At 39.2% G+C, this 24,861-nt stretch overlaps 4 protein-coding genes across 5 annotated transcripts; 3 read left to right on the forward strand and 1 right to left on the reverse strand.

Annotated features, from left to right (window-relative positions):
• The first annotated feature begins 76 nt into the window (after positions 1-76).
• On the forward strand, positions 77-18,055 carry LOC129568329 (protein purity of essence). Of its 2 annotated transcripts, none has more exons than XM_055446016.1 (15): positions 77-272; positions 480-577; positions 854-1,075; positions 1,150-1,298; positions 1,391-4,413; positions 4,515-5,629; positions 5,720-6,305; positions 6,396-9,938; positions 10,269-10,586; positions 10,795-13,621; positions 13,690-13,922; positions 14,036-16,600; positions 16,719-17,374; positions 17,462-17,776; positions 17,847-18,055. In XM_055446016.1, the coding sequence occupies exons 1-15, from the start codon at positions 160-162 to the stop codon at positions 17,909-17,911; spliced, it is 15,828 nt and encodes a 5,275-aa protein (XP_055301991.1). In that variant the 5' UTR covers positions 77-159; the 3' UTR covers positions 17,912-18,055. The 2 variants fall into 2 exon arrangements, with proteins under 2 accessions (XP_055301991.1, XP_055301992.1); XM_055446017.1 differs by having other exon boundaries at positions 5,726-6,305.
• LOC129568336 (39S ribosomal protein L17, mitochondrial) lies at positions 17,796-19,176 on the reverse strand. Its single transcript, XM_055446033.1, has 2 exons — positions 18,650-19,176; positions 17,796-18,573 (listed from the first exon to the last, which is right to left on the reverse strand). Exons 1-2 carry the CDS (start codon positions 18,845-18,847, stop codon positions 18,100-18,102), a joined length of 672 nt encoding a protein of 223 aa, XP_055302008.1. The 5' UTR covers positions 18,848-19,176; the 3' UTR covers positions 17,796-18,099.
• Positions 19,177-19,229: 53 nt separating this feature from the next.
• On the forward strand, positions 19,230-20,811 carry LOC129568335 (SWI/SNF-related matrix-associated actin-dependent regulator of chromatin subfamily B member 1). Its single transcript, XM_055446032.1, has 3 exons — positions 19,230-19,459; positions 19,538-20,039; positions 20,112-20,811. The coding sequence occupies exons 1-3, from the start codon at positions 19,379-19,381 to the stop codon at positions 20,642-20,644; spliced, it is 1,116 nt and encodes a 371-aa protein (XP_055302007.1). The 5' UTR covers positions 19,230-19,378; the 3' UTR covers positions 20,645-20,811.
• A 1,285-nt stretch (positions 20,812-22,096) lies between these two features.
• On the forward strand, positions 22,097-22,489 carry LOC129568338 (uncharacterized). The gene has a single exon (XM_055446035.1). It carries the CDS (start codon positions 22,097-22,099, stop codon positions 22,487-22,489), a length of 393 nt encoding a protein of 130 aa, XP_055302010.1.
• Positions 22,490-24,861: the final 2,372 nt, after the last annotated feature.

The raw sequence follows: 24,861 nt of genomic DNA on the forward strand, positions 1-24,861 counted from the left end.
TATAAAACAATCCATGTCCCAATCCGTCCCAATCAGCTGATTTGATTCGGCTTTATACAGTTTGACATTTCGCTTGAAAGTTGTCACAAATCTACCGACCTGTCAATATTAGTTTGAGTTTTTTCTGCGACGTACAACTGAGAAATCAGAACAAGAAAAATGGCAGCACACAGTGGAGGCGTAGATTGGGCCTCTGTAATTAAACCATTATTAAATTCAGGCTCGCTATCGAAAAACGATTTAAATAATTTAACAAAAACTATCTTAAAATGGTAGGTACAATGAACTTGCTTTGTATTGTGCGTAATTTTTTATTGGACAATTTAATAATAATTGTCTCTTGTTAGAGCTAATATGGCTGCCGTCGAATAATGACTGAGTCATTTAGAGAAAAAATTATCTGTTTCGTCGACATTTCACAAATGAAAGTTTTGATTAGGTTTATTTCGTCATATTTTGAAACTTTTTTTTCGTTCTAGTGAAAACGAAATATTGGAACATGATAGCAGCTTCGATGTATTTTATATGTCGTTTGCTGCCCTTGCTGCAAACAACATTAGTGGACAGTGCAATGCATGTGAGTATTAGGCATATTCTCATCAATTGAAAAAAAAATCGATTTGCGTTGCAAAATATATCGCAATTGCTTTGCAAATGGTTACTTTGTCAAAGACAATATTATACACTAAGAATACATTGCATTGTTTGTATTGTATTCAATGGCGTGCAGACATACTTTTTTTTTATTCATCCAACATAAATGTATAGAACAAACGCAATTTTTTATTTTTGGTATTGCATATCTATGCTATGACTGATTTGTATATTCAATCTGTTTTGCTCTTGTTTTCAGTGTGCCAAAATCAAATTTTGCAGATAACCGAAGCGTGTGGCGTTCTGATTCGTTACATTTTGAACAAATTCGAAAAATCATCCAATTCTGATACAAAACTTCTGTTGCACGCACTTAAAAGTTTGTGCGAAGGCAAAAGTCAAGACCAAGATTTCGACCAAATCATATTTTCATCAATTTTGCGAAATGCAAAGTATCCCGAACACAAGTCGAATGTCACAGGTATTCTATTATTACCATACTTTTTTCCGCATGAAAACATCGACATTTTGTTTTGTTTTTTGACCATGTTACAGGATCGAGCGAAAAGGACAGTCCGAAATCGGAAATGAAGCGTTCGCGGTCGGACTTGTTGACCGTCATCTTACAGCAATTGTCAACGTCAATTGGAAACACAAACGCGGCCAGCTGGAACCCATTGAGTGAAGAAGTAGCCGACTGCACGGTATGTTGTGAATAAAAGAAATGTTTTTCTGCGCTCAATATCAAAACCATTCGCATGACTAATCACATTAGGTACTTTCTTTGGTTTCACAGCAAGTTTTCACGCGCACAAATATCGCATTTATGCAAGCAAATAATGCCGGTGACATAATTTTGAAAGTTTGCTCTTCGCTGCCGGTTCTATCGCGTTACTATGCACGCTATGAAGACAGTGCAATACATGGTAAACCACTGCATTTGCCAGTAACTCACACCGATGCGATGGCTATTAAAAGTGTATTGCCACAGATTTCATCGGACATTTCACTGTTATCATTGGCCATATCATTGCCGATACTGGAACCGTTGACCCCAAACAAAATAAAACAGTTATCCAAATGCGCTATGGCCGCCCTCTACTGTGCGGTTCAGACATCCATTTCTAGCAGTGTTTTAACCATGACAGGGACCGGTTCTCAGAAGTCGCAACAGCAACCAACCTCTGAAAATAAAGTCTCTTCGACAACGGGTATGCCATCCAGTGCATCATCAAAAGAAAACGAAGAAATTTTGTCAAGTGAAGATCACGCTCGCAATATTGTTGATAAAGCATTGGAAATTTTTACCGCCGTCGAAACCATATTCAATACGACGCGATATCACGTGTATTTGAATCATTTGTGCATGGGTTCATGGCTTCTGATCAATGGAATGCAAGGAGCAATGGGTGCTTCTGGAAGCAGCAATACAAAAATATTGATCGCTTCAGCACTAGCACAAGATGAACCAAGTAAAACTAAAACACCAACAGCGTCAGTGACTGGAGCGACCAGTCGAACAAGTGATGTACAAGTGTCGTCGGGACGCGTAAACTTATCAAAAGTACAGCAAGGCTTTGGTGTCTTAAACGCTGCCATCGCGTCACATTGCCTAACACTTTTGAATGAATTAATTGAAGATCTCAAACTTGAATCACGAGCTGGTGATGATGATCCAAATGCTGATAAAATTGAACCATGTGGTTTCGATATTCTTGGCCAATATACGACATTGCAGAGAATTGCTCGTGTTTTGAATTGCGCTACAATGCAGCAATTGCTCACATTCTTGGCCACAGTATCATATCGTAAAGCCTGTTCATTGAAACGAATTAATATCAAGAGTGAAGGTGATGCAGTCAGTTTCAGCGATTCAACAACGTATTTCAATGATTCTATGTCGTGTTCCGAGTATTCCGATACGGAGGAAGAAGAGGAGGATAGTGAAAGCTACTTGGGAACATGGTTTAAGGAAACATTGTCACCAGAAGGAAAAGATGAAGCAACCGAAAATACAGACAACAAATCATCCGAAAATCAACGGAACAGTACATCAATGGTACCTGCTAAAGATGAGCCCCATGAATATTTGGAGTTATCGGCACAAATATTCTCTTTTTTGGACACAACTCTCGGTAGTAATCACAAATATTTAAACAAATACGTGAAGAGCGGCCTAAGTGAACAGCAAATGGCTTTGCTTGCCAACATTCTGAAAGATCTCGATCGGGATGCGTCTCGCGGCGAGGCCGAAAATGCGTACAGCACACAATGGCAAAATGCAATGATTGAATTTTCGGGTGCCATTGGTCGCTATCTACATAATCTGATTTCTGGATCACTGATCAATGAATCATTGCAATCATCACTTTTATTACATTTGGGCGTTTCACCGTGGACCCAAGAGACAGTGTGGCCATTGCAGGTGTATCCTCGGACACTATCAGTTTTAGTTCAAATTCTACTCTTGAAACCGTCACAGGAAAAGGAAGCCGCTTGTTTGTCAGTGTGGCATCGATTAGTGAATACCCTTGTCGACGGCGTTTGTTCATCACAAACCCTTCAAATTGATAGCGGCACTGATTACGAAGATCTCAACGTAGAACATGCCCAACTGTTACTTTTCTTATTTCATTCGTTGAATTTGATGCAAAAAAAATCTATTTTATTGTTAACCGCTGGTGGGGTTATTCGATGCGCTGAAGTTTGCCGAACAATGACCACGGAGAAACCATTGCGAGATCATCAAATCATTTTGCTGTCGCGCTTACTTCTTTTCTTGGAGTATTTGATGAAACATCTGTACAATGCACCAACACCCCTTCTGGAACAAGTTCGATGGAATTTATTTAGCACCATCGCAAATGAGACCACCCATCAGAAACCATCCGAAAATATTGGCTCAAAATCGAAATTGATATCATTTTGCCGTAAAGATATCGAAGATAAATATCGAAAGTATTCACACGAGTATGTATCAGGGGGCGTTCGACCCAAGTTTTATTCGTTGTCGGTGATTGATTCAAAGTTGCAAGAATTCAAATTAGATGGATTGGCATGGAATTTCATTTTGTGCACACCAGATAAACTAAAATATCCATTGCTCATCGATGCACTGATTGATATCCTGGCGATCACCGATATTTGTACGACTAAAATAAACTACACAACTATTTGTTCGGTTCAGTATTGCTTCAGTCTCTGTTGGAAATTGTTGTTGGGTTTACCACCGAGTACACCTCACGTGGAGGCGCTAATGCAGGAGAAAGTTCCAAACTTGCATTCGCTTATGTGGTCAGTTCGTTGTTTGCATCCCATCAACAACTCACACGCTCTAATTGTCAACAGTTTGATAAAGCAAGGCATGTACACACAATCCGCTGAACAGTTATGGAAGAAAATTACCGAGCACATATCCGACACGAAATATAGTATAAAACAAACGACATCTGGTCTGGATTCCTTCATCAAAACGTTCCAGATCGCCAATCCACGTCTTTCGAAAATAATTACATTAGATGCGATTGTCTCGCATTTGGTCGCGATTTATTCGACCAATGAAAACGGAGGCAGGCTTGGAAGCGATCACGGCTCAAAGTCAGGTAGCAATACGTCAAGCGGAGCAAATTCATCGGACTCGGGTAGCATTGCAGAAATTTCAATGTCATCTACATCTGGATCAGATGTGTCCGTTATAATTCTCAGTGGCACTGAATCGAAATCAATTGAAAAGGTTACACCTATTGATGAGGATGCCCCATCCAAGGACCTCATCGTTAAGCTGCTCGACGCTCTGGAAATCGTTAAAGAATGCATTTTGTAAGTAATAGTTTTGGACAAATGAATGAATCGTAGTTTTTAAGCAACTTATATGTATAATAACTATATGTAACGTTTGTTTTCAAATTAAATTTCTGAAGCAAAACAATGTCTGGAAGTTTGAACGGTACAATTCAACCGCACATACTTGAATCGTTGATTGCGTTGTCGGGGTCAAAGCATCCATACTGGAAGGAACTAGCACCGAAATTCACATCGATGTTTACCGGTCAAGATAAAGACGTTATTTTAGTGGAGTGGAAGAAGAATTTACCAATTTTGAGTGAAGAAAATATTTCATCGAGTGCTTTCCCCGTAGAACTTCACACATTGACAGTGATTGAAGCACATTTAGGTGAACTCTCAAAACATGCAGCATACTCGATTTTGTTGTCGATCAAACATACAGCTAAATCGATTTGCAATTTGATCCAAAAACTGGTGTCCGTTTACAAATACGATAATGCAATTGAGGAGCGCATACAAAATGTTCTAGTTCCCATGCTTTTTGATGTACGAACGGAATATTTGTATGATGTGTCGAAGCAATGTTTGCAAACAATGATTAACGGTGGTGGTGCCAGCAGTTCATGCGATACGGACATCTTCAAAATGCTTGCTTCACCAATGATTCACATCTTGAAAGTAAGTTATCGATTGCTGATTGACAGCACAGAGCTTGCTGCTCAAGCAAACCCTACTGGAAACCCATTAGATGAATCGATTTTACAACAAATTTTGTGCTTCTGGGAAACAATGCTCACCAACGAACCGATGGGTGTAAACGCAATGCATAACTTTTTCCATGAGACAAAACAAGGATCTTTAGTGCACGTCCTTCTTTCGTTTACAAATACAACCTTTTCACAAGCGTATGCAACAAAGGTCTTGCAGTTTTTCGAGAATCTCTTCAAAGCGGCTGAGAAGCCGGAATCAGCATTCAAAATTGAAGAACTTTGCGTGTGCATATCTGAATTGGCTACGGTTGAAAATGGTAGGCTGAAAAATTGGCTAAGTCACATTTTACTTGGTCCTAGCTCCGGTTCGGGACTCTTCAGTGTTTCAAGTGTTTCGAGCAATGTCGCAACGCCAACAAATATGGCCACCACTTCAGCGGCAATCCCAAGTATTTCCGATCAAATTTTACCAATCGATAACGATGCCATGGATATCGACTATGAATGTACGAACGCACCAGTTCTACTGGATTACGTAGGTGAGTATCATTTTTGGAGGTTTTACATTCATTTCAAAGCTGTTTGTTGAGTGCAATCATTTTAAAACTATATCGAACGACTTGTACCAGTTTCAGAACCAACAAAAACCGATGATTTTGCCGAGAAAAATGGTCGATTGCTTCAAACACTAACTAAATACATTGTATCAGAGAGTCGAATTGCGCCAAATGTTTCGGCAGCACTTTTCCAAGCTCTGATTCAATTGGGTCAGAATCTATTGTGCCCAGCACAAGAGGCACCAGATTTCACCGATTTGTTACAAGTGATGATTACGTTGGCGGACACATCGCAGGGTAAAGGGCATTCAATGCTATTCAACAGCTCGGTCGACTGGTTGGACATTTCAAAGTCACACATTTTAGAGAAACTGAACTCGGACACAAAGCAAGCACAAAACAAAACTGTAAATGCTTTTGAGAATGTCAGTGCTTTACTCAAATATATGGTCGATTTACTAGAAGGACTCGGCTACAGTGGTAATCGAGCCATTGCAACTTTGTGGGAAGACGAAACACAAGCTGAATTTGATGATTACTTAGATGATCTAGTGAATGAAGATGACGATAGTGCCGTTGAAGATTCAGACGAAGACAGCCTGAGCAATAAACTTTGCACATATTCCATCAGTCAGAAAGATTTTATCAATCAGCATTGGTGGGAAACTACAAAAAAAAATTAAATGCCTATCCCTATTCTTTTTTCGAATACTAATACTAATACCTAGAAACTATTTTCATTCCATAGGTATCATTGCCACACATGTAAAATGGTAGAGAAAGCTGGCGTATGCAGCGTATGTGCAAGAGTATGTCACAAAAATCATGACATTAGCTACGCGAAATACGGAAACTTTTTCTGTGATTGTGGTGCTAAAGAGGATGGTTCATGTCAAGCACTGAACAAACGATCAACCTACCAAGATTCATCCTTAGTAATGGGAATGGGCAGTAGTAATATGGCCAATGAAAATGACTTCACCTCAACAATTCGAAGACGCACCGTAACGCCACCATCTCGTACACACTCGTTGCGCGATTCCAATCGTGACTCAGATAAAGCGACAAAATTAACCGAAATGATTGAATCATCACGTGATATGTTGAAAACAAGTGACAAGTGGAGAGTTGTTGTAAAGTGTCTCTTGGATTTCTTCGAGTATCTGATGCCGGCGATTCAAGAAAACTGTGCGAAATATTCAACCGTTGGCTGTCAGCTTCGAGCAAAGAATGCAATCGAACGACTTCACCAGCCGAACAAATCATTTTCCATCAGTGATTCTCTTATGAACGCAACGTTGGGGAGCCAAGAAGGAGCATTTGAAAATGTTCGCATGAATTATTCTGGTGAACAAGGGCAGACAATCCGTCAATTACTATCGACAAATCTCGTTCGACGAGTTGCGCTTTGCTGCTTATCTTCACCGCATGGAAAACGTCAGCATTTGGCTGTATCTCATGAGAAGGGTAAAGTAACGATTCTCCAATTGTCGGCCTTACTGAAACAAGCTGATGCAGCAAAACGTAAACTGACTCTATCTCGTTTGTCGTCGGCACCGATTCCATGTATTGTCCTATCACTCGCATCAAATCCAGCAAACGAAGATTACTTAGCCGTTTGCGGTTTGAAAGAGTGCCACGTTTTGACATTCTCTAATTCGGGAGCAGTTAATGATCACATCGTTTTGACTCCGCAGCTGGAGACAGCAAATTTCATTAAGCGTGCGATGTGGCTACCTGGGTCTCAAACCAAATTGGCTATTGTTACGGCGGATTTTGTGAAAATATACGAATTAGCAGAAGATACAATTAGTCCACAGTACTACTTTGTCGTCCCCAGCGGAAAGATTCGTGATTGCACATTCATTTGTCAACAAGACTCTTACTACATGATTCTGTTCGCATCATCCGGATACATTTATATACAACCATTGGCCGATGAAAGTTTGGCCAAACATGGAGCCTTCTACATTACCAACACCTTAGAATTGGATCATCCATTGATTAAAGATTCAAATGGTTTAGTTGGAGGTGGTGGGGTTTCAATTTATTATTCACACGTTTTGCAGCTGTTATTCTTCAGCTATTCACAAGGAAAGTCTTTTATGGCACCAATCACCGACATAAATGAAGGTGTGAAATGTGTTATTCAACTTCAAACTGGACCAAACAGTAAGAATTCATCAAAGATTCCACCACAACCGTTATGTCAGTGGACCGAAATTCCGGGCCATCCAGGTCTAATCTGTGCTATGATGCAAACATCAAACAATCCAGTCATTTTTATGCTGCGACCCGATAGCATTGTTATGCAAGAAATTAAGGCACAAAATTCAAAGTCAAAAATTATGGATATGGTAGCCATTCGTCACGCTTCATCGGGTGTTGAAAAAACTACATTGCTCTTGCTGTGTGAAGATGGAAGTCTACGCATATATTCAGCGAATGCTGAAAATACAAATTATTGGCTTCAATCCGAAGTTCAACCCGTCGGAAATCAATTATATTCACCACTCATCTCAAAGCCCTCGAAGAAAAATAAAAAATCTGCTTCGAAAATATCACAAAACTTAAGTGGCAAACCATCATCGGGCACGTCGAACTCACCGCCAACATTTCCGGTTGATTTCTTCGAGCACTGCAACTGTTTGAGCGATATTGAGTTTGGTGGCAATGATTTGCTTCAAATATACAACACGGCCCAGCTGAAACATCGCTTAAACGCCCAGGGCCTGTTTGTCACTTCGACACGTGTCAATGGCTTTACATTGGAAATAACAAATAATGATCAGAATATGGTTATTGTGGGTATCCGTGTTTCAATCGGTGGTCAAGATCCACTTCGAACACCACAGAGTGTAACTATTCTTGGCCGAACAATCAATACAGTTACAACGAAAGCAAGATGGTTCGATATTCCAATGACACGTGAAGAAAGTTTGCAAAGTGATAAAAAACTAAATGTTCAGTTTGGTCCGTCAGCTGATGGTGATAACATCTGCATGTTGGATAGTATAAAAGTATATGGTAAAACAAAGGACGTCTTTGGATGGCCAGAGGAATCTGATGACAATGCGACAACAGTAGCCAATCCAATGTCAAACGTTGTCCCGAACACGAATAACAGCGATGTACTGGCCAATCAAATCACTCCTTTGGACAAAATGATGACTTCAATGTTAGAAGTACTTGATTGCGGACTGTCGTTGCTCGGTTCGTCCTTGGAAGAGAATATTCGCCAGAAGTCGATGAATGTTGCCACAAAACTTCTACTGCATCCACTACCAAACACGGTTCAAACTCAAGCGAAAGGCGTTTTGGCTAATCTATTCGCCAACAAATTAGCCTACAACGCCTACAAAGACAAAGAGATTCTTAGTGAAGTGAACTCAGAGTTGGAGAAATTGAAAAAAGTTCGTGACGTTCGTAACATAGATCCTGAATCATTCTATCGTTTAGTACTGCTGACAAGAAATATAGCTGTTGCACGACCGCAATCATTGGCAAAGATTGCCAATGAAAATCAATTTCCGATAGTTTCATCATTTATGCAATTACTGCATGAGCTCCATGCAATAACACCCACATATGGGGCGCAATGTTCAATTGTTCGCGTAGGTTTATCGCATACTGAATCAATTGTTCATGCTTTGGTCGAAATTATATATGCTTTTGCATTATCAGACCCTAGCCTTATCGAACCAATGACCATTTACTTAGTTAAGCTTCTTGTAAATCCGGTTACAATAATCAGCTACAGCGTGAAACAGGCGATGATCAGACTGCTGCGAATTCGAATCAAGCGCAGAAAGATGGTATCATCAACTCCGCCAATTTGTTCAACACCAACACCATCAACCTCACAGCAAGCTATTGCATCTAACTTCCCGACAACATCGTCCAACGAGAATGCTCCAATTGCTCCAAGTCGCCCGTATAATCCCCAAGTTGCTGCTGCTGCTGCAGCATTGAATGAAGAATTTGCAGGCATGCAAGAGGTTGATGTTATTGAGCCACTTGGTCTAGAAACAGCTGCCGGAAATGCTCAAGTTCTTGCATCTGTTGAAGCGTTGCTGGGTGGACTAAGAGGTTTCCCACAAATAGTCGAGATGCAGCAAGATGGTGACGAAGAAGCAATCATGGACATTGCAATTGCATTGAGTTTGCAAGAACAAGATGGTCACCTGGAAACACTTCAACAAGGATTGGCTAACATTCAAGGAGCTGGTAATCGAGCACTGCAAAGCCTACATGCTCTTAATGTGTCGGCCGGTGAAGCTAGCTTCAATAAGTATGTTCAAAATTTATTTTGATAAATTACTACTTTTCAAAATATTTTTGTTTTCAAATGAATATATGCAAATCTGAAGAGGGCCTGAACATATAGCTTGAAACTGTCATCGTACACATATTGAATGCGTGTTTCGTTTACAAAGACAAGAATACTATGTCATTAATATTTAGTATTTAAAAAATACTGAAGATAACATTGTATAGTATAGCAGTTCCCGTTAAATATGTGTTCTCAATAACAATTTCAAGCTAAGCTTGCATAGAAGATGTCTTCGAAAATATGATTCATTTTAAAATTCCGTCTTGATATAATCATATGTCGTTTCAGTGAGCCAGCCGCATCAGTAGGCTCGGATGATGAATCTGCATCGAACGCCACCGATGCAGCAACCGATGGATCTACATTAAGAACACCTGCTGAGCCAGCTGGTAGCTCTGAAAGTGGTGGCAGTGGCATCGAGAGCATCGGTGGAGCTAGTGGAAGGAGCAGCACGTGTGATCAGATGCATTCATCACCGCCACGCAGCACGGAAATGATTCAGCCCGAGCCATCCACATCGAATGCGAATGTCCAAGAGGAGATTCGCGAAGAGGATTCCGAAGATAACAACGAAGCTGAGATTATTCATAAGCTACACGTTTTAAGGTATGTATATGTGGAGTCTTTTTTATGGAGTATTTGCGGGTTGCGTGCAAATATTTTTATCACGTTTTCGTGAGGTCAGAATCCATCCAAAATTTAAGAAACACTCTTCCGATTTATTGGCATACATTTCGCAGACACCCTGTATACAGAGACCCTCTATAGATCGGTTTGATTTGATGTTGATCATATTTTTCCTCAATTTTCCTAGAGTCTCAATTCTACAACGTATGGTGGACAACATACCAATTTTGGATGGTGCAAATGGTGAACAATCCATTCCATTTATGCAAGTTATTTTGATGTTGACATCTGATTTAGATGGCGAACAAGAAAGCGACCAAACCGTAATGCAAAAGCTTTTGACGGCACTCATTGATCGTCTAGAAATTTCACAGAGCTCTCAACCACCGGATTTGACAACACGATCAGCGAAAACCGAAGTTAAACTGGTCATTCTTCGATTGCTCTGCGTCCTGATGGGAAAAGTAAAATCGTCTTCGAAGATGTCAATTTCGGCATTGATCCCGAGTTCGCAGAAAGATAATGCAACATTCGTGGCATCGACAACAGCCAATGCACTCTTGGAAAGCGGCTGCATTCAGTTCTGTTTGATTATGCTAAAATCATTCTTGCCATATTGGAAGAATGCGTCAGTTAATGAAGACAATGGTATTAGTGTATTGTCTCCAACCGGTTTGGTGGCGTCACAGCAAACAAGCGCTGTGACAGGTGCAATTTCGAATCTACTGAAACCACGTCAATATGGGCCAGAGCCTGACATGGCTCCATTCTTTTCACCGCTATGCTTGAAAGGATGTGCTGATGTATTTGAATTGTATCCAACAGTTTTGACAGAGATGTCAGTGCGATTGCCATATCAAATTTTAAAACTATCAACGAACCACGCACCATCTTACGAATGGTACTCAAGCGTATGCGAGTACTTAACATACACCTTGTGCGAGTACATGATGATTGTGCAATCAGCTATTCTACGTCGATTGGTACGCAAACTTCTACTCTACATCTGTGGCAGCAAAGAAAAATATCGTCAAATTCGAGATATCCATTCCTTGGATTCACACATCAAAATCATTCAGAAATCGAGCGAAACTGCATCCACCCAATTAAACAATGTTCAGAACGCCAATCCGGTTTTCACATACGATTCATTGGTAGAATTAACTGAACATTTGCGGGCATGCCACGAAGTTGCCACACTTCGAACTGGAAATTGGCAGCGTTTCTGTTTGTCACACGTTTACGTTTTACCATCTCTACTGCGAACTTGTCTACTACTGGATGAAGGCGTATCGCCAATCATCTTGCAATTGCTTCAATCAGCTGTTTGCAATACTTCGACTTTCAATGAGAATAAACCGGAGACCAAGCAAGTGATGATGAAAGTAGTTCGACAAGATCGGGAGCGATCTGAGGAGAGTGAGTGTTCAGCCGATTCGAAATTCGATCCAAGTCAATGTGCGATCTTGGTTACACAGATCTTTAGCCAAACTTCAGCACAATTGTTTACGAAATTTATAAAAATATTTCTACTCGAAACGAATATTACATCGATCCGTTGGCAAGCTCATGGATTACTCTATGCATTTTACGAAAACAGCAATACGCAACAGAAAGAACGTCTTTTAAATTGTATGTGGGAGCTGTGGTCACTTTTGCCAGAATATGGCCGACGAACAGCCCAATTCGTAGATTTGCTTGGCTATTTAACTCTCAGCACAAAGCACATCGATGCCAAGTTACCCGAATACATGGGGCTGGCGGTTTCTGTACTGCGACAACAAAATGAATTCCTATCGAAACACCCTAATGCACCAATTTATACGGCTCTGAGTCACGTACTCGAGTTAGACGGTTACTTTTTGGAATCGGAACCATGTTTGGTGTGCAACTGTCCAGAAGTCCCAATGACAAACATCAAACTCTCTTCCATCAAAATCGACTCCAAATTTACCACCACAACAACCATCGTCAAACTGGTTCAATCGCACACAATTTCAAAGATCATTTTGCGCATTGGAGACTTAAAGCGAACCAAGATGGTGCGAACCATTAACATTTACTACAATAATCGATCTGTGCAAGCTGTGGTCGAACTCAAGAATCGCCCATCAATGTGGCACAAAGCGAAGAAGGTGAATCTCTCATCCGGTCAAACAGACGTTAAGATTGAATTCCCATTGCCAATTACGGCTTGTAATTTGATGATTGAATATGCCGATTTTTATGAAACGGTCACCAGCTCAAGTGAAAGTTTACAATGTCCAAGATGCAGTGCAGCTGTTGCCGCAAATCCAGGTGTATGTGGAAATTGTGGTGAGAACGTTTATCAGTGCCATAAATGTCGTGCAATCAACTACGATGAAAAGGATCCATTCTTGTGTCATTCGTGTGGATTTTGTAAGTACGCAAAATTCGACTACAGTTTGTATGGTCGTGCCTGTTGTGCTGTTGATCCAATTGAGTCGGCCGAAGATCGAGCGAAAACAGTACAAACCATCAACGTTTCTTTAGAAAAGGCCGATAGAATTTATCGCACTCTCCAAGGTGTTAAGCAAATTCTCGAATTGCTTGTGCAAAAAGTGGCCGAGCACAAATTCGATCGCGTTGTTGATGAAAATATGATTGGCAATATTGTATCATCGTCTCAAGTGAACAAAGTAATTCAACTGTTAGCCCAAAAATATTGTGTGGAATCGAAAACTTCATTCGAGGAGCTAAGCAAAATCATACAAAAAGTTCAAGCTTGTCGTCGTGAATTGGTTGCATATGATCGCAGCCAGATCGATTCACTCGTAACATCAACCAGTGGTGATTCGCAAATCGAAAGCATCAAGGCATCAAAACCCACAAACTGCTTTGGCTGTGCACTTGCATCAACTGAACAATGTTTGACGTTACTTCGTGCTATGGCTGTCAACATGGAATGCCGCACGGGTTTGTGCAAACAGGGTCTTGTTGAAGAACTCGCACAAAACAACTTACGGCGTGGAACTACACAAATTCAAGATGAGGTAATGTTGGCATATTCATCATTTATATGTAATACAAAAAAGAGCCTAATGCAAATTCATTTCTACAGGTACGCAACCTGCTCTGCTTATTGACAAAAGAGCTGCCGGACCCAACACAAAATCTGTGTGATTTGATTCATAATCGTGTCAAATTGGCATTAAGTGGCATAATACCATTGGCCAATATCGATACGGCAGTTCGGCATGAAATGGCATTGCTTGAATCGCTCGTCTCGCAAAATGATTCATGTTGGGAACAAAAGTTACGTGTCGTGCTGGAGATTTTCCTAATGGCTTGCAGGTAAGTCCGGTTATCGTCAAGATTTTGATAAAAAAAATTACATCACCTTATTTTTATTAATGATAAGTCTGAGCAATGAATGATCAATAACTTGACAAAAAAAATCTGTACAGAGATGCTCGTGGACCACCAGCTGCAATTCTACAGCCTTCGCTACGAATTTTGGAGAATTTGATTGCACCGAAGACGATTCCAACGAAGCAACCGTCAGATGATGGTTATGTCGTGAAAGTGCCAAGCGATGGACTTATAGTAAATGCTAAGAAATGGTTGCAAGGTGACAAAATGCACTCATACGATGCATGGAAAAACAGAATGCCACAAACAAGAGAGAAGTATGATTCAATCCAACTGGAACCACAACCAACGGCCGAGCAAAAATCATTGCGTTCGTTTATTTCGATTTTGGAAGAGAAGCGTCGCAATGATCATTATAAGTTCTTGAGTGAAAAGTATGGACGAATTTGGCGCCGTAAAGCACTATTAAAATCTTTTAGGCCACGCGACTTAAAGCTAACTGCTTCGTGGCTTCAACCAATACTCTTCAATTCAAATTCACGCATGGCTCGTCAACTGGCTTGCGCTTTAATTCCATCTCTGATTAATAAAACACATGAACGCAAGAAGGAGATGCTTGACCTACTTACCAGTTTCTTGAAATACATCGGTGAGGCTGGTGAGGCAAGTGAGGAATTCTTGATTTTATACCGATGCTTAGCTGAAGATACACCATGGCGCGAATACCTTGTTTTAAAAGGCGTTCTCACGCACATTGCCGATCTGCTTAAAATTGAAATTGAAAAGATTCATCGCTTGGAGGAAACAACACTTTCATCGGATCTGGCCCAAGGATATGCATTGCGTCAACTGGTTGAATTGCTTGCAATGTTTTTGGATAAGCCAAAAATCCGTCAAGTTTACAAAGGGAAGTTGCTCGGACCAGTGTTACAAGGATATTTATCGCTTCGTCGATTAGTTGTGCAGAGAACGCGTTTAGTTGACGATGCTCAAGAGAAGCTGTTGGAAATGTTGGAGGAAATGACGACAGGAACAGAGGAAGAAACCCGCGCATTCATGTCTGTTTTGATTGATACAGTCAGTGATACACCATTAAATGACATTAAAACACCAGTCTTTATATTTGAACGTCTCTGCTCAATAATTCATCCCGAAGAAAACGATGTGGGTGAATTCTTTTTAACTCTGGAAAAAGATCCACAACAAGAAGATTTCTTGCAAGGTCGCATGCTTGGAAACCCATATCCATCAACCGAAGCTGGTCTGGGTCCGTTGATGCGTGATGTCAAGAACAAAATCTGCACTGATTGTGAGCTAGTGGCACTTTTGGAGGATGACAACGGAATGGAATTACTTGTGCAGAATAAAATCATTAGCTTGGACTTGCCCGTGAAAGAAGTGTACAAGAAGGTCTGGCTAATAGAAGGTGGTGAACGTGACACTATGAGGATTGTTTATCGAATGCGTGGTTTGCTTGGGGATGCAACCGAAGAGTTCATTGAAACGCTAAACAATAAAACTACCGAGGAAGTTGACAATGAAGCCTTGTATCGAATGGCAAACGTTTTGGCCGATTGTGGTGGATTGAAAGTCATGCTGGATCGTATTGGCAGCCTAACTAATGTGACACGATCACGGCAATTGCTCCAAGTTTTACTGAAATTATTTTTGTTAGCAGTAAAAGTTCGACGATGTCAAGAGGTTTTATGTCAGCCCGAACTTAACGCTATCAATACCCTGCTAAAAGTACTTCAGATGTGTTTGCAAAGTGATAGCGATTCACAGCAATCGGCTGTCACTGAACAATTGCTTGAAATTATGGAAACAATTTTAAGCAAAGCAGCAAGCGACACACTCGACTCATTTTTGCAATTCTCTCTGACATTTGGTGGGCCAGAATATGTTACAGCACTGATATTCTGCACAAATTGTGCAAATGTTCGCAATAATCCATCCGTTCTGCGACATTTGATAAGAGTTTTAGCTGCACTGGTGTACGGGAACGATTTGAAAATGGCATTGCTTTGTGAGCACTTCAAAAACACTCTTGATTTTTATAAATACGATACAGAGCATATTACCGAAGATGAATTCAAAATGGAACTGTTCTGCGTCCTAACTAACCAAATTGAGCATAATTCAATTGGCGGCACTTTGAAAGACTACATAATGGGACTTGGCATCGTTGATAAAGCACTGGAGTATATCACGTCGAATGCACCATGTGTTAAGCCGACATTATTGCGTACCGATTCAGACGAGTTAAAAGAGTTCATTTCGAAACCTTCCTTGAAGTATATTCTGCGATTCTTGACTGGTTTGGCAACGAAACATGAAGCAACCCAAGTGGCAGTGTCTAAAGACATCATACCGATTATTCATCGTTTGGAACAAGTTTCCAGTGATGAACACGTGGGAAGTTTGGCTGAAAACCTCTTAGAAGCATTGTGTACAGATGCAGGAACGGCTCAGAGGGTTCAAGAAGTGCGAGATTTCACCAGAGCCGAAAAAAAACGATTGGCAATGGCAACACGTGAAAAACAATTGGATGCATTGGGCATGCGAACCAATGAAAAGGGACAGGTGACAGCAAAAGGATCAATTTTGCAGAAAATCGAGAAGCTGCGTGAAGAAACAGGCCTAACTTGTTTCATTTGCAGGCAAGTTCCTCTTTCAGAGTAGCTCTGGTCCGAATGCCAATCATTACATTCACGACACCCAAATTGGTTGGTTGAATTTAATCAAAAACTAACATTCATTTTTCTTAATTTTCTATAGGGAAGGCTATGCATGTCAACCATCTAAAGTGCTTGGTATCTATACGTTTACAAAGAGAACAAATGTTGAAGAATTTGAGCTGAAGGCTCGAAAAACTACAGGCTACACTACCGTAACGCATTTCAATGTAGTTCATGTCGATTGCCACACATCCGCTATTCGCAATTTGGGACGAGGCAGAGACGAATGGGAAATGGCCAGCCTCCAAAACGCCAACACGAAATGCAACGGTCTTCTACCACTCTTTGGTCCTGATATTTCGGAGATAAATTTCCAAAATAGTATTAGCCGTCATAATGCGTACATGCTAGAAAGTACTCAACGTTGTGAGATCAGTTTCGCCAACAATATGCATGACTTGAAAATGCTTCTAATGCGATTTGCGTTCGAAAAGAGTTTCCATGAGGATTGTGGAGGCGGCGGACCACAGTCGAACGGCGCCTTCCTGCCATATCTACTCCAGTATAGTATTTACACCTTGCTTTCATCAAGATCAACGCATGAAAAGGCATTGTCGACATATCTCGAACAGCCAGTTTCAGATCGTTGGCTTGCTAGTGCATATGAAGTCGAAGGTCCGTTATTCCAAGTAACGTGTTCCATGGCTTTGCATAGTCCAACGCTTTGGAATCGTCATCGCATTCAGCATCTCAAACGTAAGAAAAAAAATTTCTTCTACCATCGATTTGTAGATTTAACGATTCACAATATTTCTAAACCGCGCATTTATATTATATTTCCAGGTTTATTGGTTATAGCTCAAGCCAGACACTGTAGCCGAAATGTTGCTTGTAAAACACTCAGTGGATCTGATCGACAAGCGAAAGAGTATTTGGTCTATAAACCGTATTTGATGACGTGGTCGATGGTTGATTTAGTGTACTGCACTATGTTCAAAACTGTCAACACTCCAAAGCCTGAAGATTGGCCCATTTCACTATTCGACTTCATTCGTCGCAATGATGAGGCTTTGATGAAGTCAACTGAATCAGTTCTTGAGGCATTCACTGTTGAACATTTACCATGCACTTCGTTTGGTGAATTTTGTGACGTTGCTGGTGAGTGGAAAGTGTAAGATTTTCATTTGGAGTACAAAAAATAACTATAATTTATTAAAATGAATTCTAGGTCTGCTCAACGATATCGAGAATCCGGATGAGTTTTTGAACGAATTGATCCAATCTCTACCCTAATGAGAACCATGGACTATGATAAACGATAATAATCTTACTAAAATATTCACATTTATCGCACGAATTTCGCTTTTAATAATAAAGATTTAATATCTCATATTTTACCACTGTATTTCATCCAATAAATTCGTGTAGTAAAACTAATTACATGTTTTTATTAGTTACAAAAGAAGTGTACATCAGCTAACCTATTGCTTCTCTTCTGTTTTCTCTGATGAATTCTCATCAGCTTTTTGGTTCTCGTTATCATCTTTAATAGCGGTATGTTCGAATTGCTCAGTTAATTGGTCAATTGGTTCTCCTTTGGATGTAGTCGTTTCTTGTGATTCAGCATCTAGTTGAGCATACTTCTTTCGCCGATATTCTTTCTTTGCCTCATCAAGTAAAACGTTATGAATGAAATTACGATTTACACTTTGAGATGGTTTTAATAAAGGAAATGGATTGCCACGAAGCTCAAGCACTGCACGATCCCAGTATGTTATATCTGGATAAACTTTGGGCGCTTTGTATAATCGTGTATATGTAAGTGGACAGTTCTGTAGGCGAGGTACAATCACTTTGAATAATTTATGGATGTACTGCTTCTCTGTGATCCAAAAGTTAGCCATTTCCATTGTGGGTCCGTGCCGATCGCCGTGTCGAATGGCATCCGATATCAACTGTTTTTGTTATTGAACAAATTGAGGTTATGTGCATTAAACCGAAAGCCATAAATTTTATCTAAAAAATACTTACCCTTTCAGCATAGCCGCGTGATTCATCAGCTCTTGGATAATACAGTTCAATCCGTTCGTATTTAATCAAAGCTGTTACGCTTTCCCTTAGCCTGTCCATTCTTCCCATGGGACCTTTCATACTAGGCATTTGTCTTCGCTGAGGCTGGATCTTGAATCGAAGTTTCGATACTAATTTTGTTATTTCTGCCTGGTTCATGATGAACTTCGCTCTATTCTTGGTAATAATGCTATGAAATAAAATCTTTTAATTTTATTTTATAAATCACTTTTTTTTCCTTTTATATTATTGTGTTTGAAATGTGATTGGCGAATTTTTTGGTATTCAATTGTCAAAATTTGACAACCGTATAAGGAGTAATGCGTTCACAATGGAAAAAAACTATAACTATACATAAGGAATGGAATCAGTAATCATACTATAGCCTGATTAATTTCTATGATAATTAAGTGATTTTATTGCAAATAAATATTTTTACTTTTCGTTGGTCATTTAATTTATTATTTGTTTCCAATTTGAACCAATTGAAATCGCACTTTGTCAGCATTAGACGCATTCACCATCATTCAAATGTCATTGTGAAATGTTTTCGCCATTTTTAATGTAGCATCATTGTCAAGTATTTTTTCCGATTTTCTAGATAGACATTGACTTCATACAGTCGGAAAATTATTTTCTTAAGAAAATACCACATAAAATATATTTGAAAGTGGCATTTTGAAAATCGCTATGGCCCTGCGTACATATGGTGATAAACCATTGAGTTTTCAATTGGAGGAAAATGGAGAATATTATTATGTCGGATCAGAGGTATAATAAACACATAAGCGGCAAATCGAAGTTAAACACTCAATAAATGATATTTTGTCATTGGTCCATACATTTCAGGTTGGAAATTATCTGCGACTATTCCGCGGTTCTTTGTATAAAAAATACCCTGGAATGGCACGGCGAACATTGACAAATGAAGAACGTAAACGTTTGATTGATTCCGGTTTGAGCAGTCACATTCTGGCCAGTTCGGTGTCATTATTGAAGGCAACTGAAGTTGATGATATCATTGCCGGGAATGATGACAAATATAAGGCTGTCTCTGTACATTCAACCGATCCTCCACTGCGCGAGAGCAAATCAAATAAAAAGCCCACATCGTGGGTGCCAACCATGCCAAACTCAAGCCATCATCTAGACGCAGTACCACAGGCAACTCCAATTAACCGGAACAGAGTACACTCGAAGAAGATTCGAACATTCCCTATGTGTTTTGATGATACAGATCCAACTCTGAACTACGAAAATGCCAATCATCCAGAAGTGTTGGTACCGATTCGGTTGGACATGGAATTGGAAGGTCAAAAACTTCGTGATACCTTCACATGGAACAAAAATGGTACATTCAAATCAGAATAAATTAAATTTAAGTTAAAAAATCAACTAAATGAAAACCTTTGTTCTATTTTAGAATGTATGATTACCCCAGAGCAATTCGCTGAAGTGTTGTGTGATGATTTGGATATGAACCCAGTTCCGTTTGTTCCGGCTATTGCAGCGGCAATACGACAACAGACAGAAGCATTTCCAAGTGAACCGCATATCATAGAAGATGGCAGTGATCAACGTGTTATTATCAAATTGAATGTGCACGTCGGAAACACATCACTCGTTGATCAAGTCGAATGGGATATGTCAGAAAAATCGAACAATCCTGAAGAATTCGCAATGAAACTATGTGCAGAATTGGGATTGGGTGGTGAATTCGTTACCGCTATCGCCTATTCAATTCGTGGTCAACTTTCTTGGCATTACCGCACATACGCATTCAGTGAGGCTCCATTGGTCACCGTTGAAATGCCATTCCGTGGAACAAGTGACGCCGATCAGTGGGCACCATTCCTGGAAACTTTAACTGACGCTGAAATGGAGAAGAAGATTCGCGACCAAGATCGTAACACACGACGAATGCGCCGTCTCGCCAATACAACCCCCGGGTGGTAATCTGGCAAATTGAACTAAAAAACGACATACATTCAATAATTTTGAACCTCTCATTAACGTATAATTTTCCAAACAAATCAACATTTTTATTTTAGGACATAACTCTACAGTAATCGGTGTTTCATAAAGAAAATAAATGGTTGACAAATCGAAAACCAAAAACAAAATTATTTTGTGTTGTGGTGATTTACAATGTTGAGCCGACTTAATTTATTGTACAGTAGATGGCGTTATAAATATCAATTTCTATTATTGTAAAAGAGTTCAACTAGATATAGTCACAGTCTATTGCTGTCTCACTTAACCTGATACAGAGAGCCTGATGCTATTTTCGTTCAAAATGGCACGTAAGCACATTTCTCCTTGTTATTTATACTTTTTACGAATTCATTCGCTGCAGCCGGTCTCATTGTCTCGCCATTTCGTTGAAGACACCGAGAAGGAGTGAGTGAAATAGGTGTCATGTGAGGCTGATGCATTTCCCCACTCACCCTAATACGTACTTACCAATGTGAAAAAATACGAATCGACAAACTGTAGTGACGAAAAGAAATCGTGCCGAAACGTGTTCATTCGTGTTGAGTAATTCTTAGAGATTGCAAGCAATTTATCAAAACGGAAAAGAAACACTGAAATAAATAAAAAAGGAGAAGAAACAATTGGCGATTTGAATAAAAATATAACTTTCGTAAAGAGAGAATGACATGTGAATGTATTTAAGTTACAAATACACCGAACGTACACGATTGAAACAAAGTGAATTTATCATTTTTTGTATAAATACAGCAAAGCAAATGCAAAGTGGGTTCACTTAAACTCGCGCATTGCTAAATTAAATAACGCTGTTGAAAACATTCATAAGTTGCACAATCAACGAATCAAAAATATATTACAATAATCAACGATGACTTTTCTACGGTGCATTGTTCTGGAATTTTCCATTGACGCAGCAATGAAAAAGTGAAGTTTGTGTGTTTACGTTCCTGCCCAAAATAACTGCAGGTCTCATTTGTACATACTGAAATCAATTGCAACCATTTTTACGGGGGTTTTCAGCAAAAAGTAAAAAATACAAATATTCAAATACGTAGTTTTCGGCTTAACACGACATTTATCGATTTTCTCGTTCACACAACTCGACCACCAAATCAAGCAATTTATTTGCTATTCGACGCATTCATAAAAGTCTGTGACTGGAACATTTTATACAGTGTCTGTGTGCGTGTGAGTCTCAACAACAGTTGAATAAACTTATTCATATCAAGATACGAGTGCGTTGCGGTACAACTGGATAAAAAGCGCATTTTGCATGAGATAGCTCTTCAATACGTATTGAAAACGGCGCAACCAATCAGATTTCACCGTAACATTTTACTATCAAAAGGCGACGATAAAAGCAACCAACACGACGTCAAATCGCGAATTTAGCATATATTTTTCACATTGTGCAAGATGGCTTTTATGATGCCATTGATGAAAAAACAGTACGGAGATTTGTACAAAACAAGTCGTTCGCGTAATCCGTCTGAATCGAATAATTCGAATCCATGTCGATCACGAAAAGTATCTGAAACGCGTTCCGAGTGTTTATCAACATCGCCGAGTACAATGGATTACGGAGTGCATCGCAGCTACATGAATCGCAATAGTTCACGTGCATTTTTACGTACATCATCGCGCACATCGCAGAGTTCGCTCACAAGCCCCACAAAGAACTGCAGCCCACCAAAACCGTCGGCTGAAGGCAGTCAAGGCAGCCTCAATAAGTTTGACAAGTTTCATATGCGGCTGGTGGACAAATTGCGTAAATCGTTTGGTAAAGGACGAACAGAAGACAGGTCCTGAGACCAAAATGATGACGATGATGACTTAAATAGCCTGGGACTTGATGACGAAACGTTATCAGAAACTTTAGTTGCGAAAAAAACACTAGCATCATCTCATCAAACTGATTCAACAACAATTAGAAAACCCCTGAAAAAACTATCAATTTCATCTGATTCATCGGTTATCACATTCAGCGATAGCAACGACGGTGATCTAGGGAACTCTGACGCCCTACTCCAATCAAAACCACCATTACCTACGACAACACATCGAAATCGCAGTCGAAGTATGGAAACAGCATCTATTAAGGTGACCCATCGACGTTCATTGTGGAGTCGACACTTCAGTCAAAGCAACAGTGTCCACGATTATGCTGAAGCTTCAAAAGTTAAGAGGTAAATTGTAAAGCAATGAACGCAACATTAAGTGTGAAGGAAATTTAAATGTTCGCAAATCAAAAGGAAGCAAATGGCAACAATATTTTGTGCAACAATATAATAATCGGTAATAATTCATACATAACATGCCCACAAAATAACGCTTCGTGTTTGCCCACAAAAGCAGTGTTCCCGATTCGATCACATGAAAAACGATTGCCAACTAAATCAAAAAATTGAAAAAAGAAAACAAATACAATATAACAAGCAGTTGGATAAATGGGCTTGGAAGAGAAGTAAGAAGTTTAAGCTTTGTTACTTTGTGGCAATAGCACCAACTAAATCAAAATATATAATGTAAAGAAATTATATTTAGAATATGTTGACGTATTTGAACTCTTTTTTTCACACGCAATTCAAAAGATTGAAACTAAAAGTCATAAAAGTCATTTGACAACTGTTTGGCTAAAAAAGGAATGTGAAGCATACGTTTGTATTATGTAATACAAAAATTAGCACAATGAAAAAAAAGAGTTCACATTTACAGAACAATCAAATTAAATTACTATTCCAATAAGAGATCATTTTTTTGTTATTTTTTATGTTTAAGCTGATGATTTCAGTGTTGACTTATCACGAAATGCAATTTAACAACAAATATATGAAGAGAAAAAAACTACGAAACTACGATCCATTCCTATGGTAGTTCAAAATATATGAAGCAATTTTCAATATATTTTCCTGCAGTGCAGTGACGTTAAAATACAGTGACGATAATTACATACTAAACAGGTCTGTGTTTGAGCTGTTCATAATGTGAAGTACTTCAGAAGCGATTGCTAGACGGAAATGATATGGTTGATTTTCTATCGCATGTCATGCACTATTCAGAATATCTGATGTCATTTTTACTTGACTGCGTTTAATTACATGTTTTTTTTTTCAACCGTTGTGTGAGTGAATCAGTCAAAAGCAGGACTACGCAAACAACGTGGATAACGCTCATAACATTTATGACGAGTGCGTGCCAATTTCACAATATTATTGATTGCTAAACAGGTGTTCAGTTAATGAGCTTTATTGCTTCTTCATCCCAAGCAAACCACTCGATTAGATTCTGTTTTTTTGTTGCAGTTATCCGGCAATGATCATTTTAACCCTTTGATGCACAATTTTTTGTTTTTGAATCATTTTGATATATGTTTTGTGCCATGATAAATAGAGAAAGACTTCATACTTAGATTTTTGAAAAATTGCGTATTTGTCGAGAAAATCGGAAAAGAGTCCAAAGTGTCAAATCACTACAAAAGCTTGAAAAAATTAAATTTCATAAAACTAATGATGCAGAAAGTTAAATTGATGTGTTTTGGTCCAACGAGACCTAATTTGACAATTGAAAAGAATGAACAAACCCACAAGATAAGAGGAGGAAAAATGTGGAATTCTGCTATAATTTCGCAATTTTTTTACAGCAGTACATGAACAGAAAAAACTTTCCATTCAGCCAGCCAATTGTAGCATGTAAAGTATCAAATGAAAGCTAGTTCAATTCCCTACATTTGTTTCCAAACGAGAATGCAAATATATTCAGTGGTTTCATAGCTATAGCGTCTGGCGTATCTGATTACTTTAGGAACTATCTAAAGGGTTAATGTTCAACATTTATTTTCATTTGTGTAACAAAAGGAATCAAGAACAAAATTATTGCCTTACCAAGACCGTGTGGTTTTGCTAGCCTTATTTGATCTTATCAAGTAGTATTTTTTAGTAGAGAAATAATAATACAAAGAATAATTTTATTTATTTTCGCCAAATTTCATATTCGACCAACGAATGAATTCAGACGCAGTTAATTTTGAACATTTAAAAAAATGGTCATGTGCTAATCGAATCGCATAGTTTCGATGTGGCCGTTTTACATACAGAGTTGATATTCGACTGTGTTCAATCGATTATTTAATTGATTTCATTCAAAACGAAATCAAATAACTGCCAACATTTCCGAAATGAAAT

This window comes from Sitodiplosis mosellana, unplaced genomic scaffold (assembly GCF_009176505.1).
Source record: "Sitodiplosis mosellana isolate CC-2019 unplaced genomic scaffold, AAFC_SMos_1.0 Smas_scaffold_18, whole genome shotgun sequence".
In the NCBI taxonomy this organism is placed as follows: domain Eukaryota; kingdom Metazoa; phylum Arthropoda; class Insecta; order Diptera; family Cecidomyiidae; genus Sitodiplosis; species Sitodiplosis mosellana.